The sequence below is a fragment of the Mesocricetus auratus genome, unplaced genomic scaffold (assembly GCF_017639785.1).
Source record: "Mesocricetus auratus isolate SY011 unplaced genomic scaffold, BCM_Maur_2.0 Super-Scaffold_100041, whole genome shotgun sequence".
NCBI classification, from domain to species: Eukaryota; Metazoa; Chordata; class Mammalia; order Rodentia; family Cricetidae; genus Mesocricetus; species Mesocricetus auratus.
The window spans coordinates 9,635,224-9,658,951 of record NW_024429218.1 but is presented as its reverse complement, the minus strand read 5'-3'; the positions used below and the strand labels follow the sequence as shown (position 1 = coordinate 9,658,951).

Genomic DNA, 23,728 nt, shown 5'->3' with positions numbered 1-23,728 from the left:
CCAGCGCAATAGATAGAATGCACGTTAGTATGGCTTTGTTGTCTTTTCCTTGGTCTTATAAAAGATTCTTCCCTTTCTTTTTTCCATTTTGCTTTTAGCTTTATGTTCGTGAATTTTTGCCTGCATATATATATATATATATATATATATATATATATATATATATATATATATGCGTGTGGTGTCCTCAGAGGTCAGAAGAAGTTATTAGATCCCATGTAACTGGAATTACAAGTTATACCCACTGAACTTCCAGGTGATGGTCTTAGGACTCTTCTTTTAAGTGGCTTCACTTAGCTTAAATATTCCTATGATAGATTCTGTGATGGAGGCTGTACTTCCTCATGTAGGACCAGACCTGTAAAAACATTTGTAGACATAATATTGAAGTGACATTCAAAAACCTTCAAGGTTATTTCTTCATTTGTCTAGCAGTTTTAGCAATGTAGGACAACTTTACCACAATTTTCTCAATATTTATTTCATTGATTTAATGTTAAGTCACATTTTGGGAGATAAATTACTAACTGAAAAAAAAAGCAGCCTAGTCAGTACATTTGAAACAGTTAAAAAACTGAAAGCATTTTTATTGCTTCGAACGAACAAAAACCTCTGAAATTTTGTTTTAAAATGGAATGAGCACTGTTAACTGCTGAGTCATCTCTCCAGTCTCCTTGGAGTTTTTCCAATCATAATTTGTACTCTATAGCACTATATGTAAGTGCTGCACATGATTTCCTGTATGTACACATTAATTCCCCCCCCCCCCCTTGATACAGGCTGTCACTGTGTGGCCCTGGCTGTCCTGGAACTCAATATGCTTATCAGGCTGGCCTTGAACTCATAGACATTTGCCTGCCTGTACTGAGTCTTTCTCTGTCCCACCAGTCAGCCCCGAAATCATGGCACAGAGACTTATTATTCACTATGACAGCTTGGCCAATAGCTTAGGCTTGCTTCTAACTAGCTCTTACCGTTGAAGTTAAGACACATCTTTGAATCTGCATCCTTTCATGTGGCCTGGCTACCTTTACCTGTATCGCCCAAGCTGCTTTCTCTGTGTCTCCACCCTTCTTCCCAGCATCCTCTGTGCCTGGAAATCCTGCCTAGCTACTGGTTGTTCAGCTTTTTATTAGCCCAATCAGAGTAACACATCTTCACAGTGTACAAAAAGAGTATTCTACAACACCCGTCTCTGCCCCTGCTGGGATCAAAAGGAAGGTGACATCATGCCCGCCAACTTTCATTTTGATGTGATTACAGTGATTTCGCTTGACAATTCAGAAACACAATTAGCTTTGCTATGTTGGTCTTGCATCTTGTGACCTTACTGAACTCACTTTTTGGTTGTCTGGGAGAGAGAGAGAGAGAGAGAGAGAGAGAGAGAGAGAGAGAGAGAGAGAGAGAGAGAGAGAGAGAGAGAGAGAGAGAGAGAGAGAGAGAGAGAAGGAGACAAGGTCTCGCATGCCCACGCTATCCTGGAACTTGCAACACTTCTCTTGTCTCAGTTCCCAAGTGTTAGTGTTGCGGGCAAACACATAGGAGATTCTGTAGCTATAATGCGGCTTTTTTCTTTAAATGTTTGGTAGAATTCTCAGGATTTGGGTTTCAATTACAAGGTGCAACTGCTTCGGGTCTCTCTTTCTTTTTAGTCTCTAAGCCACAAAATGGTAGCATGGTGCAGTTAATTTATGTGATTGTAGACTGTGGAGTCTGCAGCTCTGCTTCTGAGGTCCTACAGCCTGAGGGATGCTGTGGTCTGCAGTTGGAGGGATGCTGTGGTCCACAGTCTGAGGGATGCTGTAGTCTACAGTCTGAGGGATGCTGTGGTCTGCAGTTGGAGGGATGCTGTGGTCCACAGCCTGAGGGATGCTGTGGTCCACAGCCTGAGGGATGCTGTGGTCCACAGCCTGAGGGATGCTGTGGTCCACAGCCTGAGGGATGCTGTGGTCCACAGCCTGAGGGATGCTGTGGTCCACAGCCTGAGGGATGCAGTGGTCCACAGCCTGAGGGATGCTGTGGTTCACAGTCTGAGGGATGCTGTGGTCCACAGCCTGAGGGATGCAGTGGTCCACAGCCTGAGGGATGCTGTGGTTCACAGCCTGAGGGATGCTGTGGTCCACAGCCTGAGGGATGCTGTGGTCCACAGTCTGAGGGATGCAGTGGTCCACAGCCTGAGGGATGCTGTGGTCCACAGCCTGAGGGATGCAGTGGTCCACAGCCTGAGGGATGCTGTGGTTCACAGTCTGAGGGATGCTGTGGTCCACAGCCTGAGGGATGCAGTGGTCCACAGCCTGAGGGATGCTGTGGTCCACAATCTGAGGGATGCTGTGGTCTACAGCCTGAGGGATGCTGTTGATGACAGGCAGCTGCTTCCTTTCACTCATCTTTCACTTTAACTTGGATTTGGAAAACATATTAGGTAAAGGTCCCGAGGCCTGGTGGGAAATTAACTTTTTCTAAGAGGATTTATATTTGATTCTGCAAGATGCCTGAAGGTATTGCCAGTTTAAGAAAACTTTAACCCAAATTCAAGGCTTGACAGGCCCTGACTTCCCCTCAGCACCATCTTTGACTGGCTCGTATGGCCTATACCATATCATTGTTTCTTTGATTCTTTCAAGATGTATTTAAGTTCTTTATAGAACCGTATAATTAAAATCATATGTATATGATTACACACACACACACACACACACACATATATATATAACTGAATTTGGTCTGAATAACTTGATTCAGTGTTGTAGAAAGCTTCCTGGGCTCCTATCGAAGAGCAAATGTCACAGACACCTCAGTACAGCTGGAGATGCTATCAGAAGAGGCAGGAGAAGCCTAAGGCTCTGCAAGAGCATCCAGTGCTCTAAACCATGGGCATCTCTCCAGCCCCTCATTCAGTTATTTGTTCTGCGAGCACACATTAGGATCTGTCAGCCAGGTCCTATGTTATAGACTGAGACACATAGAGAAAACAACACATGTCCCGCGCTACCGTCTTGCCAGCAAGAACGACGCAGGACACTTGGATCCTTCTGCAGTAAAGCTTTAATACATCTTGAGAGATAGATGATCAGCTTCTGAGAGGGAGACCCCAAGCTAAGAAACCCAGCCCCTTATATAAGCCTAGGAGCTCCGAGTGAGACGTGTAGAGCCGGGATTGGTGGTTTGCTCATCATCCCAGATGACGGGTGAGGCACAGCTTAAACGGTAAACTCCAACTGACAGCAGATGTCAGCGCCATCTTCTAATGGCGATAGCGATAGCGAGGGCGGCTCCTCACAAACACAGACCCGAACCTTGTGCTGTTTGCAGTCTAGAGAGGAGGTCAGGTGGTTAATCTAACAGTGGTGTGCATGTTTGGCACGATGAATGCTATTTAGTCCTGTGTTCAGTACGTGGATTCAGTCTACTGGCAGAGTTGTGAAGGCAGAGTGTAAAGGAAGCAGTTAAAGGCAGCACTGGGAAAGCCGTTGAGCTGAAATCGGAAGGATAAGCAGTCGCTAACTAGGAGAAGGGGATCTGGGAAGGCCGGTCAGATAGAGGAGAGCCTGGGCTGGACCAGGTGGGAGAGTGCTGTGCATGTTAGAGTTTGAAGAGGCTGAAGAGAGTAGAGTCAAAATACATGTGAAGAGTGACAGTAAGGGAACTGTGGACATGGCAGAGGCCAGATGTTTCAAGACCTAAGAAACTAGTTACTGCTTCTGTTTTGAACTCAGACGTAATAGGAATCAGAGATCATTAGATAATTTTCTGCATCAGTGTTTGTGTGTACGTGTGCACATATATGTCTGTGCATGCACACACCCAGGACTTTGCTGCTGTATGTAGATGTGGAGGTCAACTGTGAGTTGCTTTGTGGAACGCTACGTGGAAAAGACATTTGTGGCTGATTGACAGCTACGGAGGTGATCGTCCAGGAACATATTCATCATTACTGTTGAGAAACACATCTTGCACAGGTGAAGCCGCTGTTATTTTTGTCCCTTTTAGTCTGGTTTTCATTTAGGGGAATGCAGTTTCAGCCACATATAGGCCTAAGGATACCCACAAGGTTGTATCGTCAAACCCCACCCCTATTCCCACAGGCATCTTTGCACATGCAGGTTCCTGCTCCTTCTCTTCCTTTGGCTGTTACGCAATACTACTGGGGCAACTTCTGGACAGTTATTCTTCACCCTACAAACTTTTCCAAGTTGAGTCCATGCATCAGTGTTCTCCAATGACAGGGCAATATTTCCATTTGGTGGTCAGCAGAGCCCCCTACTGGGAGAATCAGCTCAACTACCTAAGCACCAGCAGGAGGGGCAGGTGTTGTTTTGCAATCTGTTAGGAGACCTGATCATTACTTTTGAATAACAGATATAATTACAGGTTAGCCTCTCACTTGGCATATATAACAATCACTTTACATTGAAGACACATAAAAATTTAGTCTTGAAATTGGTATTGTAGCGGTGGCTCAATGGTTAGGAGCACTGGCTGCTCTTAGGAACCAGGTTCAATTCCTAGCTCCCACAAGATGGCTCAGAACCATTAGTGACAACTCCTGAGGAACTGACACTCTCTTCTGACCTCAGAGGCCACCAGGCATGCAACTGCTGCAAGACACACATGCAGGCAAAACACTTGCAAAATAATAGACTTTATCTTAAATTATTGGAAGTGATCATCGGGAAGGAACTCCTGGACTTCTCGAGGTACCGAGGCCTCTGTTGTCCCGTGTTCTCTCATTGTCACCATAAGGAAGCTTCACAATGGCACCAGCAACCAATTGCTGAATTTAGTAATTAAACAGGTGTCTGATGGAGCACATTCAACAGAAGCACATTTAAATGTAGTTATGGCATTAACACGAGACTGCAATGCCAGTACTGTGAATGCCACGCACTCCTTACCTGGTCTCCCCTTTGTTGACGTCTGCTGTTTCCACTGTACCAACTAAGCATGTCCTAACCAAGGGATGCAACCCTCTGGCATGTCTCCGTGAACAACCCCAGGCTTTATTTTGGTTTCTGTTTTTGAGCTTTTCCCTGCTGTCCTCTGTCCCATGATCTCAAGAAGGTTGACACATTATACCTAGCAGTTCGGCCTCTGGGCTTTTTCTGGTCTTTTGCCAGTTTTCGTAACTCCATTATCATGATGGTGTCACCTGGCAGTGTTTAGGAAAACTTGGTCGTACTTTTTGTAAAATGTTCCACTATCTGCACTTGTCTGATTATCATGTCATCATGGTTCCACTGGACTTATGCTGAGGGTTCTGGAGAGGAAGAGCGCAAGGCTATCATGTCATCAGGTTTAATCCCGTTGTCTCAGGGGGTCTTGCTATCAACACATCCCAGCTGCTGACTTTGATTCCTCAGTCAGCTGAGGAAGTATCTGTTAGACCCCCTACCACAGTTAGTTTTCTGTTTTTCCTTTTTGTGCTAGTTTAAGGATTTATTTTTATTTATTTATGTGTGTGTCTGTGTGAGTGTTGCTAAGCGTGTGCAGGGGCCTGAAGAGGCCAGAGAGGGTGTTGGGTCACCCGGGACTGGGACTGGAGTTACAGTCGGTCACATAGACATAGGTGCTAAGAACTGGGTTCTCTGTAAGAGCAGCCAGTGCACTGAGCCTCTGAGCCATGTCTCCTGTACCTTCCCATGTCAGTTTAAATACCTCCTTTCTTATTTTATGTGGACAAAAAAGATATATTTCCTACCTTTCTTTTCAGAAGAGGGAAGACAAGTAACAGAACGAGTGTTGATAATCAGGTTGTTTTTTTCATTGGTGGGGAACCCACGTGCGGTAGTTCAAATGCAATTACAATAATCCCAAATGGGGTGCCACTGGTGGGAGTTGTGGCTTTGTGGAGTGGGTATGGCCTTGTTGGAGAAGTGTTTCACTGTGGGGTGGGCTTTGAGGTTTCTATGCTCAGGATACTACCCAATGTGTCAGTCAATTTCCTGTTGCCTGCAAGATATGGGACTCTCAGCACTATGTCTGCCTGCATGCCTCCATGCTCCCCACCGTGATGATGATGATGGAAGGAACCTCTGAAATTGTAAACTAGCCTCCTCAGTTAAACGTTTTTCCTTATAAGAGTTTATCCGGCCATGGTGTCTCTTCACAGCAATAGAAACCCCAACGAAGACACTCAGGTGTTAAGAGAAGCTTTTCCTTTGCTAGCCACTTTGGTATATCCCCCGCCAGCCGCCTGGGCTCTGCCACATTCTAGTCCCCAAATAATCACACAAGACGCTGTATTAATTATGAAGCTGTTGGCCTTGCTTGTCTCTTACTGGCTAGCTCTGCTTTAGGTAATTACCCCATAATTGTTAGTCTAAGTATGTCTCTTACCGGAGAGGTTTCCGGGCTTCCATCTCGACTCTCCTGTGTTTCTCCTTCCCAGAATCCTCCTGGACTCCTAGTCCCTCCCATCTAGATTCCCTATTGGCCAGACAGTGCTTTATTGACAAATGCACAGGCAAATAACAGGACTTCCCCAACACCCAGGCCTCATCCATACTTGGGCTGTACTACCTTATCAGCCAGACCAAGAACCACGTTCAAGAGCCTAAAGCAGGCAATGCAGAGGTGTGGAGCCCAGACTTCCCCAACATCTCCTCTTTTCTGTTTAAACAAAAGAAAGGTCTTAACTTTAACATAGTCAAATTATATACAACAGCTATCATGCAAGAACACAGTTACAACATTTTGTCTATCAACATTTAGCAAGATTTAAAGAAAATATCATCTATCTCATTCTTGTGAGTCCAAAGTCCTATATGTAGTTTATCTCTTATCATAACTAAGGAAAACTATAATTATAACTATCTGTCTTCAACTCCATCAAAGACCACAGAAGGATAATATACAATCACTAGGATTGACAGAGACATCTTACTGCCTGGACAGTCATCCAAAGTTCCTCTGTAACATTGGGGCATCCATCTTCAGCCCATAAGGCCACAATGTGTCTGGAAGACTTCTCAGCAAAGCAGGAAATTTCAAACTGTCCATCTGCATCAGCAGTCTGTCAGTCATTTTTCTGTGTCCTGCAGAAAGTCCCATAGACTCTTCCATGAAGCAGGAACCCTGTAAGACTGAGTTTAGAAGTCACTTTCCTGTGGGTCCTGCATGTCCAGTTTATACAGCAACAGTCAGTCTAGGCAAGAGCAGTTTCTTGCCCAAATGGCTAATCTTGCCATGTTGAAAGCAAACTCCATAACGAGTTTCTTCGATGCCCATCTTGCTCTCAGACATAATTGGTGCTGCCAGGAGCAGACATTTCTCATTGTCAAGAAAAACCCTAAACTATTTTAAATGCCATTTTCTGAAGGTCTTTGAAAGGTTTGAAGACTGTTTATCTATCTCAAATATATTTCTGTATATCTAGAAAACCTAACTTACCTAACTATAAATTCTAACTATTATAAGTAACTATCTATAATCTGCATTCAATTATGCATTACATTGTAAAAGATCAGTATAAGCACAATACTTAATCAAGAGGAGAAATATACATATCACAAAATTGACCTTGAATTTGTATCAATAAATGAAAAACAATACCCATACCATAATTCCCCTTTTTACCATTAAAAGGAGATTGGCTGTGATCATTAACCAATTATAAACAATCCCATTTAAATGAAAACAAAGATTTATAAACAAGATGGGAATTGGGATGTCGCTCATTCCAAACTGCTTCGTGCTGGAAGGGGGCGCTGTTCATACCATGGGGATCATGACAAAACTCAGAAACCTGTATAAGTCCTTATTTTCAGAGTCTGTAAAGCTGCATCATCTTAGCTGTTTCAATTTTTGGAACATCTGGTCCACTGCTTCCGGGGGTCTTGGTTCGTCAAACCACAGAAGTCTGGAAGGAATCCTCAGCTTTTCATTTTCTGTGGAAACATAAGCAAAATCTCCTTTCCCAAGTAACATATCCTTATACTTAAATTTTGAAGTCAAGGCATTTTTAAAAGATAGAAGTTGGATTAATTCAGCAGCATTTATAATCAAGTGTACTTTAGCAGCTGTTCCTTCTTGAGCAATCAAAAAACTGAAAAACGCAATAGCATACAGTATCCAGACTCTCTGTGTATTTTCCATCTTTGCGTGGCTTATTTATTTATTATTACTTTATTTCTTTCACTTTTATTTCTTTTTCTCTGAGACAGGGTTTCTCTTTGGAAATCTGCCTGCCTCTGCCTCTGGAGTAAATCCTACCGGCGTGTGCCACCACAGCGCCGGCTTTTGTATTTATTTACCACTTTGCCGTTTCATTTTCTCTCTTAATCTCACGTATATTTTTAAACACACTGTAAACCTTTAGAGATTTTCTTCATCCAAGTCTGACTTTACTGTAAATCTTTATGTTTTTCTGGCCACGTGTCTTATCTGTAAAATCGCGGCTGTTTTAAACTGCCGGTTTTTCCGTCAAGATGGCGGGCGTAAGCGTGACTTCAGCTTACCGCCTCAGTCCATGGTGACCTCCAGCAAAAGCTGCCACTTCCAGCTGTACGTACACACCTTTCAATCGTTAGCAGAGTCTCTTAAAACAACCTTGTAGGTTTTTTTTTTTTTTATGTCGAGTCAGGAAGACTCCAGTAAGCGAGCCGCGTGAATCTCGGCTTGTGGCTAGCAAAACAGAGCACACCTGAGAAAAATGCTGCTACCAAAATCTGTGCTTCTCTCTGTTCTTCTGTTTCTAAAATTCCTTGAAAGCTTTTGTTGTTTTGTGTGGAAGTTCAATCCCACTCCTGACAACCATTATGTTAAGAGAAGCTTTTTCTTTGAGAGGAGCCTTCCCGCCAGCCTGGTTCTAGAGCCGCATCAGTCCCAAATAAACACACAGGAGGCTATATTAATTATGAAGCTGTTGGCCTTGCTTCTCTCTTACTGGCTAGCTCTGCTTTAAGTAATTACCCCATAATTGTTAGTCTAAGTATGTCTCTTACCGGAGAGGTTTCCGGGCTTCCATCTCGACTCTCCTGTGTTTCTCCTTCCCAGAATCCTCCTGGACTCCTAGTCCCTCCCATCTAGATTCCCTATTGTCCAGACAGTGCTTTATTGACAAATGCACAGGCAAATAACAGGACTTCCCCAACACCCAGGCCTCATCCATACTTGGGCTGTACTACCTTATCAGCCAGACCAAGAACCACGTTCAAGAGCCTAAAGCAGGCAATGCATTGGTGTGGAGCCCAGTCCCAGTGGATGCATCTACAAAACTCTCCCACACCCGAGGCCCGGCAACTCTGTGGAAGAGGAAGAGGATTGGAACAACTATAAGAACCAGAGGATTCAGGAGTTTACTGTGGGACTGGTCTCCTTGACATGTCAAATGCCACACCCATAAATTGTCACCGGCATGACTGTCCAATGGGAGCTGAACAAAGACAGCAACAATAGACACACAGCAGTGGACAGGGCAAAGACCACGAGGCCTCAACCCTTCACAAAGAACCACAGGACACTAAGGGAACTTGAGTCTGCAGAAACAGTCTTCTTTCAGGGAAGAGCACACCATTCTAAAAATGTACATGCAAGTAGTATTATACAGGCCAAGCAGGCTGCATTCAAGAGTATTATGTGTGTTTTCATACACACATGTGCATGACACAGCAATTAATAGACACACAAGGCACTGAATCTCAAAGAGAGCAAGAATGGGAATAAAGGAGGGTATAGAGGGAGGGAAGGGAAGGGGAAAATGATGTAGTTAAATTATAGTCTCGAAAACAAAAGACAGAAGGAAAAGGCATAGACATGTGACCTTAACGTCTTAGGCTTTCACTTACCAGAATGTGTAAGTTGGGATGGATGGTCAGAGGCGTCTCCTCAAGAGCTCATGATACAGTGTGTGCAGAGCACTTAGTGCCTGGAGCAGCTGGCACTCAGGTGTCGGACACTCCAAGTGCTAACGTGACAGCACCGATTGTGATCACCATGCATTGCTTTTGAGGGCTCTGCTGAGTTAATCCTTAGCATCCCTAGGGAAAGTCCTAAACTAGGGTATTCTTCCGCAACAGTGTTCTAGTTTGCTTTTCTACTGCTATGATAAAACACTGACCAGAGGCAACACAGTGAAGAAAGAGTTTATTTCATCTTACAGCTTACAGTTCATGATGCAGGGAGCCAAGGCGGGAACTCAACCAGGGCAGGAACCTGGAGGCGGGAACCAAAGAAGAGGCCGTGGAGGAAACTACTTACAGTCTTGCTCTCCATAGCTGCTTAGAACTGCTTTCTTCCTTTCTTTTTAAATTTAGTTCAGAAACAATCATATTTTACATATCAATCCTAGTTCCCTCTCCCTCCCATCCTCCCATGCTCCCCACCGACCCCCTATTCCATCCAGCACCCCATCCAATTGCCAAGTCTGCTTTCTTATACAACTCAGGGCCACCTGCTTGGGTGGCCCTGCCCACAGTGGGCTGGGTCTTTCTACCTCAGTTGTCAATCAAGAAGATGTCCCAGTGACTAACCTGTAGGTTAGTCTGCAGAATAGAGGCATTTTCTCAGTGGAGCTTTCTTCTTCCCCATGACCCTGGTTTCTGTCAAGTTGACTGTATGCTAGCAAGCACAAAAAGCAATCTGGACTTAGTTTTGTGGAGACCATTGGGCCTCCTGGTTTGTGCAGTTATCCGTATAACACTTCCCGAGGTTCTTCCTACATCCTGAGATCTGTGTTTGAATCAACAATGTGGCTTCAGGTGGAGTTGGCTGGGAGGCACAGCTAGGGTCAGTTACCCGGCACCCTGCAGATAAAGTCTGAGTTAAGAATGGTTTCCTAACTAAAGTGTTAAATAGCTTCCAAAGTCATAGAAGCAAGAAGACCCTTTGACAGATGCAATTCAGGTTCCTCTAAACCCATCTTCATAAAGTCAAAGCAACTCAACCAGCTAAAGTGCCTCTGTCTTCCCTTCTTAGTTGGTGTCTCTAAAGCTGAACCCTGAAATAATGCTAAGAGTTCATCCCAGACTGTAGAACTCCTTAGAAACACACTTAGGTATCTTGTCCCTGGCATTTCCCACATTGCCAATCCTTTGTGTTTTAGTCTTTGTATTTTATTTGTATAACTTGTCTTCTTGTATTTGAGTTTTTAATTTTCCTTATTTTTGAGAATAATCCAGCCTCAAACTCATGATCATTCTGGCTGGGCCTCCAAAGTGCTGGGATTGCTGGCATGCCAACTGCTTTGGGAGTTTTGATAACAAAGTTAGAACCCTTGGAATTTGGCTTGCTAGCTTTTCTTTGAGAACTGGGTTTAAAGTGCATTGCTCCAGTAAGGAGCTGCCAGCAGGACTTGGCACGATATTGGCACACCATGATCTTAGCTAAATGTGCAGCTCAGGTGTTCACAGCATGAGGGTCACTGGGTGTTGGACCATCACCCACAGGAAGGCTGGTCTACGGTGATGGCGTCTCTGGAAGGAGACAGCTGTCTTTCCCCTGTGTTCTCTAGAACCAAGGCCATCACTGGTGACCACTCCCAACTCTTCTAAGCAAACTTCCTATGGGTTACTTTGTGCCAGGGACTGATCTGGATCCTGTCCCCTAAAGCAGTATCCTGTGCTCATCCTGTTTCAGCATGTGCTTCCAGCAAAGGATGCTGTGGAAAAGTTGAGTGGTTCCTCAAAATCAACAACAATGAAACCAAGTGAAGAAACTCATGTGTGGCTCACAGAACCTAAGCTGTCCACACCTTATCTTTCCAGGAAAAATTTATGGAGGAGCTAGGGCAGGATGTTGGTGTTGGGGTCAATACACACATCAGGGATGCACTTGCTTCTGGGTCTTCTTCCCTCTGGGTAGTCCGGTCGCTTTCCTGTCTTCCCATCTTGGTGACCAGGAATTTCTCTTATCTGCCACCAGCTCAGACACTCGTCTTGGAGGAGGTTTGTGCTTTGGTGTGAGCGGAGTTTCTCTCAACATCTAGTTGCTGTGAATAATGAGCAGGAACTCCTCTCCTTGACTTCCTATTGTTCAAGCCCGGGAGTTACTGCAGGGGCTGCTCAAGGAAGGACAGCTGTGGTCTGTGAAACAGTTTTATAAAGCCTGATGTAATGATTATTGACTGAATGGCTGAGTGTAGGAAGGAATAGAACACCTTGGGATCGCAAGGCCTCTCTCTCAGTCTGCAGAGGCAAAAACCACACAACACTCCCTAGGAGTTCACCTTGTGGGCTGTCTGTGAGTGAGTGAGTGTCAGTGTGTGTGTGTGTGTGTGTGTGTGTGTGTGTGTGTGTGTGTGTGTGTAGGCATATCTCCCCCTGCTTATGCATTGTGGTCATAACCATCCCATTTCTTGACTAGACAGTAATCTTCCTGTCAGTGTAACCAATGGCAGCTTCAGGCTTTCATATTCTTCACCCTGAGCTGTCTGAGCTAGGAGAGGCAGGCCCTTCTATAGCAGTAACGCAGGTACCCCCCTTTCCCCTATGTGAAGAGCCACGTGGGTAAGGTTCCCTCAATCCCGGGCCAAGGTCTCCTTAGGCTGTGGGGAATTTTGCTGGCAGGAAAAGCTGCAGACCCAGGCCAAGTGATGGCAGCTTCTCCTCAGGCCACCTTTACTATATTCTTAGTCTGCAACTCAGGTCTGCTCTCACACTTATTTATAAGGACAGATAGCTCCAAATTACGCTTTATTCTTAGGGATTTGGGACCCTTGGCTCCCACAAGGTCTATAACACCAACGGCGGCTTTGTTGTGCACACAGCTCTCATAGCAACCAAATGTCGAGGCTGCCAATGAAGCTGACTCCGGTTTATCCCTCAACTGTTTAATTAATGACCCCAAGGAACAAAGGTAGGAATGCTCCAGGAGGTGCGGAGTTGGGGGGTGGGGACGGCGGGCTGGGATCAGGACTATGATCAGATCTGGACCTTGAGATAGAGAGAGGGTCAGCAAGGTCTTCCCTGTGGAAAGCCCCTGAGGACTGGAAGAGTTCAACTCTCACCTCCCAGCAGGTTACAGATTTCCACTCGCTGGAGGCCCCGGCTGGCATCCTTGTGGTGCTAGGGCACTGTGGAATCACGAGATGATGCAGTCATGGTGCACAGAGGGGTTCTCCGACATTCGGCGGCACAGTGGAGAGGACGGCCCAGCCGTGGGTCTTGAGAGACTAACCAGCAAGTGCTCACAAGTCAAAGCTAAAGTGATGCCTGCTGTTGAGTCACTGAGGACAATGGGACTATTGTTTGAAAATGAATCATAAGAACGCGGCCCCCCGCAGTCACCCGAGTTTCTCATCCGGAGGCACCTAACGCGGGCCGTGGATGGGAATTGTCACAGAGAAGGAGGAGCCGGAGTCTTCCTCCCCTCCCCCACTCCTCTGCACCCCACAGGCCTCCCGTTTCTCCAGCCTCATCCTCACTAAAGCTCACCCTCATCCCTACCCCATTCCACCCTCTCCCAGCCCCTCCCACTGCCAGGCTTCCTTCCCACAGTTCTCAGCTGCATCCCCATCTATCCCAGCCCTTAGGCTGACCCTATCCCTCCCCATCCTCCCCCTTACTCAGCCCTCTCCCCCACCTCATCCCGCACAACCCTGCCTTCACCCAATCCTCCTGCACCCTATCCTCGCCCCATCCCATTTCTCCCCATTTAATCCTCCTCTTGTATCACTGAAATAAGGCAAAAAAAAAATCGAAACAAAACAAAAACCCAGAACCAATACTAATGTCACCTTCAAATGAACTGAGACTTAGAAACTAACTAAATTCACGTTTGTGTCTTTTTCAGAACAAGAGTCACAGGGTGCCACTGGCCTGGCTGGCTTCCATGGAGTTCCAGGGGGCTTTTCTTCTTCCACAGGATGAGCAGGGTGGGATGGGAGATGGGGGCCAGGGGTGCCTTTTCAAACAGAAGCCGCCAGTGGTTCCACACTCCACTCCTCGGGGGAAGTCAGGTGTGACTCCCTGGATGTGAGTGTCCTGTGCTTTCCTGGGGACACACCCAATCGCACGTCTTGATAACAGTGCAAACTAAACAGCCCTGACCTCCCCATTCAGCCAGGAGCAGTGTGTTAGTTACTCTCTTGCTGTGAGCAAATGCAGCTCACGGTTGGAGGGGAAGTGGTTTCTCATGGCAGGGCAGGGGCAGCCATGGCAGCAGAGAGGGCGGGACTTCTCACATCTCCATGCTTCCCCATGGAGAGAGCAGGGAATGCGGGCCACAGGGCCTCAACTTCCCTTTTGTTCAGGGTGGGATCTCAACCCATGGGGGCGGTACCAGCCGCATGCAGGGTGACCCCCACTTTAAGTTAAATTTCTCTGGAAAGAACTTATAGACACACTCTAAAGTGTGCCGTATGAATGCTTCGGGTGTCTCCCGATGCAGTCAAATTGACAACCCCAATGAACCATTTCGGACAAAGGTCTGTGGGACACACAAGGCACATATGGGGAATGCTGCCTGGCGGGGATTTCCAGTTTGAATGTTTATGCACCTACACAGGTGGTCATGTCCGGGGCAGGGCTGGAAAACAAACCCCTGAGAAAATATTCTGCACCATTCAGCATCAGGAAAAGCCAATACACAAAGTTACGGTATGCTTTTATGGCAGTCGGAAAGCCGTGGTCAGCTAATGTGGACTGTCTGATACCTTATCTCCACCCCCACTGACCTTGGGACTCTGTGCTGTAATTTTGAGCATAAACTAGCATGTGCCCCATGGGAAGTCCTGGTCTATTGGAAAAATGTGAAGGCTGCAGTTGGGAGCAATGGTGCCTGGATTCTGGGTAATAGCTTCATGTCTGTATACGCCAGAGGAATGATTAATGGTAGGTGTCTGGAAGATAAAAATTGCATAATGGAAGCTTAAAGGTCAAGGTGCATTCCAGTGTAGTCATCACTCCTAACCATCCCTTGCATTATCTACCTGCCTACAGCTTAAGTGTGGACTGTACCTGGGGAAGCTAAGCTGTAAAAACACTGTTATGTACATACACACTAGTTTCCCGAGGTGACAGCCAAATGCTTGAGTTTTTGACAGTGTCATTTTTTAGTGTCCGCATCTCCTGGGGAGTGGAGCTTGGGGGATCAGGCTGACCTGCTCCTGGAAGGCATCAGTGGGGATCCTGGATGGGCAGGTGCTGGGTCTGCACCACCCTGCAGCTCTGCTGACTTCCTGTAGGTGATTCAGTGACCAGGGGTGCCATTCACCTTCCTGTCCTGCCTCTTTTGCATTTCCTTTGCAAACCCCAAGTAAATCCTAAGGTTCTTTTGCTTGAAATCATTGAGGAATGGTGGACTGGGGAGAGGGCTCAGGCCTTAAAGCAGTCATCCTCGGAGTACAAGGACCTGGATAGCGTAGTTCCCATAAGAAGAAAATGTTGGATGTGCTGGTGCAACGTTGTAACCCTAGCTAGTCCTAGGGAGGTGGAGACTGTTGGAGCCCTGGGAATCAAAGCCCAGCCAGCCTAGTCTACTTGGCTACTTTTGGGCCAGTGAGGAGAAATCCTGTATCAAAATACAAGGTGAATGCCAGTGAAGAGTAATGTTGACCTCTGGCTTACACACACACACACACACACACACACACACACACACACACACACACACACACTGTATAAATGGATAATAAGCAGGTGTAAATGGTGTGGCTATCACAGACTACCTGGAAGACAGCCCCCCCTCCCAAAGTGCAGCCATGATTAAAATTACAAACCTGCGGTGGATGGATATGGGCCTTTGGACAGTGCCCATTTTTAAACAGGGTTTCTCTGTGTAACGGCTCTGGGTGCCCTAGAACTTGCTTTGTAGACCAAGCTGGGCTTGAACTCACAGAGATCCACTTACCTCTGCCTCCCGAGTGCTGGGAGGCACCTTAAAATTTTTAGTTTATTAATTTATGTTTCATTTAGTGTGTGTGTGTGTGTGTGTGTGTGTGTGTGTGTGTGTGTGTGTGTTAGGGCATTTGCAGGTGAGAGAAGAACTCAGAATTTGATTCATTCCTTCCATGACTTCTGGCTTCAGTTGGAACATGAGTTATCAAGCTTGACAGCAGATGCCTTTCATTTCTGAGTCATCTCACCAGCCTTGTGTCATCAACTCTTTAATGGACTCCTTCGGAGAGCCATGACAAGGCCGAGTGCTTGACCATTGACCTACCTGACAGGAACAAGTCAGTTGTTGTTATATTTTGCTTTTACCATGATAATGACTTAATAGTAAATATTGATGTCATGACACCCATGATAATGACTTAACAGTAAATATTGATGTCATGAAACCCAAAGGGCCCACCTTGGGTGAGAGGTGACCGAGTTAGGGGGTATAGATAGCACAACCACAAAAGTCTATTTCCATTTTATTAAAAATACCAAAACAACAAAACAAACAAATGGTCTTCCTGGAAGTCACAATCCTCATGTCAAGTTCTTTAAAACTTGATATATCTTTTGACCATACATCAGAACACAGTCGTGCTTATTTACGTAATAGTCTTTAATATTTCCAACTCTCATCCTTGATGTTTCGTCCCCAGCCCAGGACCAGACGAGCTGTAGATGCTCTCCCAGCACACTGAGAAGATGATGAGGCAAAAACGGAATCTGCATTTCCTCTCAGAAGAGGACTCCTTTAAAGCTGGGCTTGGGCTTCCTTTCCTTCCAGTTTCTTGTGTATTTAAAGAGATATAAAGTGCGTAAGAGAAGTAGGGTAGGTGCCCAGGGTGGGGGAAGAAGGAGACGAACAAGCAGACCACAAACAGAAAATAACACACTGCCCTAACTGTACGCGGGGGGGCCTCTAGACCGCACAACAACCACATCTCCACACATGAGAGTGAACCAAACTCCGTGTCCAAAATGGAAACCACCTGGAGTTGGTTCTTGTGATTTGTGGGTCAGAGGGCAAAGAAGTTGAGGAAGGCCCGGCTCATGCCCCCAGACTATGAGTCGAGGAGAAACGCAGGGGTGAGACCATCCTACACTTGACCCATGGGCCTGCCAAAGTGACCTCGTGGCCAAGCTCAATAAATACCAACTGTGGAGTTTCACAGGGGAAGCACACAATTCATGTTAGGGAGGAAAATTAAAGCCACTGGATTCTCCCTTTGCTCATGGGGATGGTGATGCTGGAGACTGACTTATGACGTCATGCTAGGTTATTTCAGACTTGCAAATCCACTCTTTGAGGAATTGTTTTTTAAAAATCACAATGTGTTACACAGAGAGTTAAAAAAATGCCCTTACTCCCTGCCCCTGCTTTTAAATTGATAATTGCTGGTTCTGGTCTGCAGGTTACAAAAGTGCTTGCCACATTTGGTACTGTAGATACTCAAGAGACTTCCCTGCAAATGAGAAAATTCTTCCTTCCACCTGATGAGAGTTTTGAAGAACCCCAGGCCCCCCACCCCTGGGAATGGATGGAATGTAACTTCACAATACAAAATGACTTCAGGTTTTCTAAGTGTTATGGATATCCCACTATAAAAATAGCGCTCCCTCCCCACCCTCCTCTAACTCTCCTCCTAATTAGAAAATGGTACAATCATTTCCTGCCAGTAATTTGGAAGCAGGAAGTAAGGTGATTCTGTACACGTAAAACCACTTCAGTATTTCACACCATTTACATTCATACAGATGAAATCCTTTTATTGATGAGGGGGTGGAGCTAAGTCAAACAGACCTGTGCTGATAATTCTGCACGCATCCCAGCTAGGGGCATCTTCCCAGACAGCAACAGAACACAGCGATGTTTTAAAACAGGACTGCTTTGAGGTCTCCCACATTTCTTTAGAGTTCATGACATTCTCTCCTCATTCGATAAGTGTTAACCAAGTTCTCCGCTATTGAGGGAACGGTATGGATGAAAAGTAAGACACACATTGTTGAATAACAAATTTGCTGAGATAATCTAGGTGTTGTTCCAGCAGAGGGCGCTCTGTCCCCTACAATAACATCCTACAGCACTGAAGATACCAACACAAATTTGGAGTGCTAAGCCCACACACCTTCCTTCACCTGTTCTATCCCTACAGGCAACAATTTGGTATTTTTTTCAAAGAGCAGGATATACTACAGGTAGCTAACTCTTACACATGAAAATTCTTTGGCTATTTAAAATCTTCACATTCTCAAAGAAAAAGAACAATATTCTGAGTTCAGTATAAGTGGTACATTTGTCTGAAAGTTTTCAAGGAAAAGGGAGGTTGAACACTAGAGATTAAAGAAGGTATGTCACCAAGGCCACAGTTCATTTACTTTAGAATTGTGGATTTAGCAAGACGAAGCAGCAGCCCTCAAAAATCAAAGCCACCGAGGGTCCATCTTGATTTGTTTGTGAGAACGTCAGGAGAAAATTTAGCTAGTTCATGGAAGAACGTGTGTCCATTTGGGTGGTGGTCAGTCTTTGGCTTAGTTAACACATATGGTCCACATCGTTCCCGATTCCCCAAGGTCCTTGCTGGCCTAAGGATGGCAAACCCATAGACTTCCTATCCAGCAGTGACTTTGGGTAACTCAGCTTTCTCTCTGTTCCCTGGAGATTTTTCTGAGCCAGAGAGCCAACAGCTCTGCAGTGACTGTGGACATCAATAGTGCCACTGGGGTTCATGAAAAGGCCACTCTATTATTAAGGACAAGGGAGAGAGAGAGAGAGAGAGAGAGAGAGAGAGAGAGAGAGAGAGAGAGAGAGAGAGAGAGAGAGAGAGAGACTGAGGCAGGCTCTTACAGGACAAGGATTTGATGTGATTAAAGGACTTGGTAATTAAAAATCCACATCTAGGGTCTGCACTAACTTCATTAGTTCAGGGACAACACCATGTCACCAAAAGGCTGGTGGGCAAAGTGACTTCCTATCTAACAGACTTTAAACACCACTGTCCCTACTGGTGTTGGGAGCAGAATAGAGCCAGAAGAGCTATGTACCAATGAGAAACTGAGACCTGATTTTCAGAATTAACTTATTTTCAGGCTATTCCAATCTTCTCTGTAACTCAAGAGTGTTTTAACTCATGGATACTGAATTCTTAAACACCTCCTCTCCCTGGGACTCACTGATAAGCTCTGAACCCAGGGCAGGGGCATTTTTTCCCAGGGAGACTTTCCACTTAGCAAGCCTTGCTTTGGCCTGGGGTCCTACCTCCTCACGGATGTCCTTCAGGGCACTGGTTACCTTCCCTGTAAAATGCAGTCACCACCCTGCTCCTCGGCTCCCAGGGATGAAGATGTTACTCAAGAAAGCATCAGCCTGCCCTCTGAAGAAAAGAGCTGTGCCTTGCTCCTCCTTCACAGGGTTAAGTAGTCCATGGATCATGTCTGAGAAGTGAGCCCTGATGCTCGCCGATGTGGAGCTCGGGCGGATGGCAGACATAGGAGCCACAGATCCTGCTCCAGGGTTGTGTGAACTAGAAGGCTGTAGAGTCTGACCATGGGAGACAGCAGGTCTCCACAGCGTTCTGGGACTGTAACCTTGTTAGAGTTTAGCCAGACCCAGGAAAGGGAGCAGCAGCAAGTGGCCATTACTGGGAATTCCTTGTAGGAAATAGGAAGAAAAGGAAATGAGAGGGAAGATAGGGAAGGTGTATGCACGTATGAGCACATGTGTGCACATACACACACACACACACACACACACACACACACACACACACACAAACCAGGCTGTCAAAAACACAGGAAAGCACAAAAGAAACACAGGATGTTAAGACTGCTACAGGACATCACCTCAGTGGCCTCCGTACTGCAGAAGGCTAGGTCCTGTCTTCATATGGGGTGTGACACTATTTCCTAAAATTTCTGAAAGCTTTTATTTGGTAATTTTCATGGTCAGCTGAGGCTATTCATTCAGTGGACAACTAGATGCCATTAAATTCTTATGTTCTATAGTTTATTTCATACCAACTAAGTTTCTAACAATGAATCCTAGTCAGACTATCTGCCATCCTTTATGATTCTGGAAGTGTGGTAGCTCCAGGGATGTCTGCACTGTAACAGAAATGGCTACTGGACACAGCCACTCTTAATAGAACCATAGCAAGACCTATGAACTCCCACAGATGAGAGAAATACAAAGCAAAAATAATAATACAAAACTTTCTTTGGACAGAGACTTGTTTCCATGGGCAGGATGTTACATGCAGTGTTGAGTTAGCTAGGTACCTCTGTTACATTTATTATCTATTTTCTCTACACTGCTTCTCTCCCTTGGTTTTGTGTGACCAGAAGTGACATTGAAGGCACAACCAAACCCTAGGGGCTAGTCTGTATTCAAATGCTGTATTTATGAGGCATTGGCTCTTCCAGGATGACTGAGCACATTGGAGGAAGCCGTCCTGAAAGCAACTCTGAAGGAATTCAAGGCTCTTTTCCTCCCACAGCCTATGCATGATGGGTGATGCTCAACAGAAAGTGGCTGGCCATTCCCCGAGCTGGTGGTCACAAGCCTCCAAGATTCCCCTCATCGCAAGGCTGCATGCTCGTATATCTGGGGTCAGTATGCAGTTCCCTGGGCCTCTCCTCAGATCTCTGACTTTTAGTTCTCTAGAACTGGGCAGCCCCAAGGAGGAAGAACTAGGGGTTGAGGTAAATTCTCTTTGGCTAAGTGTCACACATGAGTCTCAAGGGCTCTTAGAAGTGAGGGGTACAATTTCAGTTAAGCACCAAATCAACATGGTTGGTTGGCCTGTTGTTGTTAACAAACAACTTGTCAGAGAAGTAGCAGTTGATGATAGTGGAAACTATTGCTTGGAAAGTTCAAGCAGAAAATTGGTAAAGGCTATTTGAAGCAATATTCATTATGAACCAAGTGTACCCCTGGCCCTCTCCTTAGGTGGCTTGGATGGAGTCTTGCCCTCCCTGTGACAGCTGAGGTCATCATCTCTGTTCTCTCCGTTCAGAGCCAGGAATACCTGTGAGGATTCTGGAGTGTACCTCTGGGGCTGTGCTGTCCAGCTGGTGGCCACTAGGCACACGTGGCTACCGAAAGCTCAAGCTGTGGCTAGTAAAAACTGAGATGTCTTGTGGGTATAAAAGACACAATGGATGTAGAAGATATATTAAAAAGGAGAAGAAAATGTTTCCTTAACACTTTCCACATCAATTGCATGTTGAAACAATAATATTGGGTTAAATAAAAATATTAGTAAATTATTTTCACCTGTTTCTCCTTTGCTTCTTAAAATGTGGGTAATGGAAATTTTAAAAAATATATATGTGACTTGGGCTGTATTTCTGTTGGATGGAATTGGTGCAGAAACTTGCTACCGAAAACAGCATGCCTGTAAATACCTACTCGGTTTGCATTTCTGGGCTGCACAGCCATGCGTGGATCACTGGGCCCCCAGGTCAGAGTCTGTTGTAGAAGGTACCAGAAAGGCTATGGTAAGGAGGATGGACCTGTTGGACCCTTCATCATCCATTCAGCATCCTATAGGTCATCAGGTCAGGGGCTTGCTGTGTAATCAGATGTTTACCTGACCGTTGGCTGGAAAACACCCTCCAAACACACAGGGAAAAGCCCACCAACCCCTTTTCTCCTTGGACATGGCATATAATTTATATTTCCTTTGCTGTTGAATTGCCCTAGGTTTTTTTTTTGACAATATCAAAACTCGCTGCATGACACAACTGTTAACAAACAGCTCCCACTGGAGTAGTGCAAAAGACAGGGAACCGTGGGCCGCACCTGCTAGATCCCTCGTTTTCCAGAGCCTGCTTCCGTGCTCGCCTGCATACCCCCTTGCCATTGATATTCTCAGCCGTTGGAGGAGGCTGGAATTAATTATGGGACGTGCAGGACCCGAGACAGAAGAGTTCCTTTCTGACGGTTGCTCTGTTCTCCTTGCTGTGCTGTGTGCTCAGACACCGCCAGACAGGAACTCATTAAAGGGAGCTAGGAAAAGCCATGGAGAACTCCGCTGCCCCGGACTCAAAATTCCAGTGGGCAGCAAGGATTTGCAGCTTAACCAAGCCCTGCTTGAATGAGTATTAAGCGTAATGAGGTGGAAAAGCCCAAACCATATCCATAAATACAGCTCAGTGGGAAGAGCTTGTGTCCCTGGTTAATCCCTTCTCTGTGTGACCTTGCCAGCTGCCAGAGATGACAAGGAGAGCCTCCTGGTCACCCGGTGTATCACCAAACTGTCCACTTGGGAAACAGAACACTTTCCTCATTGTTTCAAACAAACAAACAAACAAACAATCAAAAAGAACAAAATCACAAATCACTTTATAGCACAGGTGGAGTTTGATAGTCATTGGTTACTTTTTTTTCCTTCTTATCTTATTTCTTTCTCACAACTCAGCAATTGCCCCACGATATACTTTTTGGGTCACACCTTATCAAATCATATCCCATCTTGGTACCAGGATTGCTCTCAGGAACCCCGAGCTGCAAACTGCTAAGGATTTATTTAGAGCTTTCCATGTCGGCTGGTGAGGAACTGAACCGGAAGTAAGCTCACACCTGGATGCCAGTGACCTAAAAAATATGAGTGCATCTTTTCTATAGCCTGGTCCCACAGAACTCACTTACATAGTTGGTAAACTGCTGAGGCCTTGGGGATAACCAGGAGGACATGCATCTTCCTTGTTCTGGGAAGATGGGATATCGGGTTTTTTTTTTAACTAGGCTTATAGTTCCTCATACTCTGAGCACTGGCCTTCGTGCCCTGCGGGGGACTTCTGATTTTAGACTAGGACCCTGAAGTCTGAGGAACCACCCTTCTCCCTGATAGTCCTCTCTGCGATGGTGGCCCCGGACGGAGCATGGCAAGAGGGGGCCCGCATGATGTAGGTGAACACAACCAGCGAGCAACAGACTCAGCAGATTCAGAACTTAGTGTCGCTGTCTCGTGAAGACCCACTCAGAGGATGGCGTTAGACATTTGATGAACTCTGGCCTTCCACCACTTACTTCATGGTGCTGGGGCAATTCTCGAAGTCATGCACACTTCACTCCGAGACCTCATTACCAGAATACCTTAGAGGTGCCGTGCAAACCAATCGTTGGAGCAGCAGCCAGGACCTCTAAACAGACCTCTCCGCACATGGGCTGGAGTGAATCAAAGGGAAAACGAAGGAACAGATGTGAACTACACGTCATCTTTAAAAAGAAATCACCAGGGGAATGAAGCCATCTTCTCCGAACAGGAACAGGAAGATGGGAGAAGCTGAAGGAAGCCTTACTCCTCCCAGTCTGCAAGCCGCACCTCCAGCAGCGTGATGCGCAGACGCGGAGGTATCCAGCTTTCAGCTTCCACACCAAGGCCACGGTTGTTGCAGAGATGGGAACCCGCATCCTGACTCTGGAAACTTTGGATATTGCTTTCAGTTACCACCCTTGAACAGAGTGCCCTGGGGCTGCCACGATGGGCTGAAGACTATGTATCCAGTTCAAGTCCCGGAGCATGCTTCCTTCCGGCCCCCCCTGGGTCCCGGGTTTTCTTTTGTCTGTTTCTGCCGTTTCAGGATTTCACCTCTTCGTAGTCTTGGTCAGTGGAGAGTTCTACATCAGACAGTCCCACTTCCAGTGCCATAATCAACGAGATGTCGGAGTCGCTGCTCACAACAGCTGGCTCTTGATCACCTGTAGGAACAAGGCACAGCTTATGGTCAACATCAAGCTAAACCTTTGGATGCTTCCTTTTAAGTATCGTCACTCCTGGTATTGTTTCTTTTTTTTAAAGACCTATTTTTCTGCTTTTAAATTACATGTGTGATGTGGATTCTCATGGGGGTAGGTGCCCATGGGTGCAGGTGCCCATGGACACCGGAGGCATTGGTTCCCCTGGAGT

At 45.9% G+C, this 23,728-nt stretch overlaps 1 protein-coding gene and 2 long non-coding RNA genes across 4 annotated transcripts in view; 1 reads left to right on the top strand and 2 right to left on the bottom strand.

Moving 5' to 3' along the window:
* Window positions 1-13,701, top strand: part of LOC121135729 — a 41,889-nt gene extending 28,188 nt beyond the window's left edge. The window contains exons 3-4 of the long non-coding RNA XR_005872836.1: window positions 12,704-12,792; window positions 12,951-13,701. This is a non-coding gene — a long non-coding RNA (uncharacterized LOC121135729). The remainder of the gene's footprint in view (window positions 1-12,703; window positions 12,793-12,950) is intronic.
* LOC121135728 lies at window positions 10,069-13,077 on the bottom strand. Of its 2 annotated transcripts, XR_005872835.1 has the most exons (4): window positions 12,944-13,077; window positions 11,757-12,020; window positions 10,470-10,742; window positions 10,069-10,152 (listed from the first exon to the last, which is right to left on the bottom strand). It is a non-coding gene; the product is annotated as an uncharacterized LOC121135728 (long non-coding RNA). The 2 variants fall into 2 exon arrangements; XR_005872834.1 differs by lacking the exon at window positions 11,757-12,020 and having other exon boundaries at window positions 12,944-13,067.
* A 2,584-nt stretch (window positions 13,702-16,285) lies between the features above and the next one.
* Rnf150 (ring finger protein 150) overlaps window positions 16,286-23,728 on the bottom strand; it is a 215,612-nt gene continuing 208,169 nt past the window's right edge. Inside the window, exon 7 of the mRNA XM_040734803.1 lies at window positions 16,286-23,520. Within this exon, the coding sequence (XP_040590737.1) occupies window positions 23,399-23,520 (122 nt within the window). The 3' untranslated portion in view covers window positions 16,286-23,398. The remainder of the gene's footprint in view (window positions 23,521-23,728) is intronic.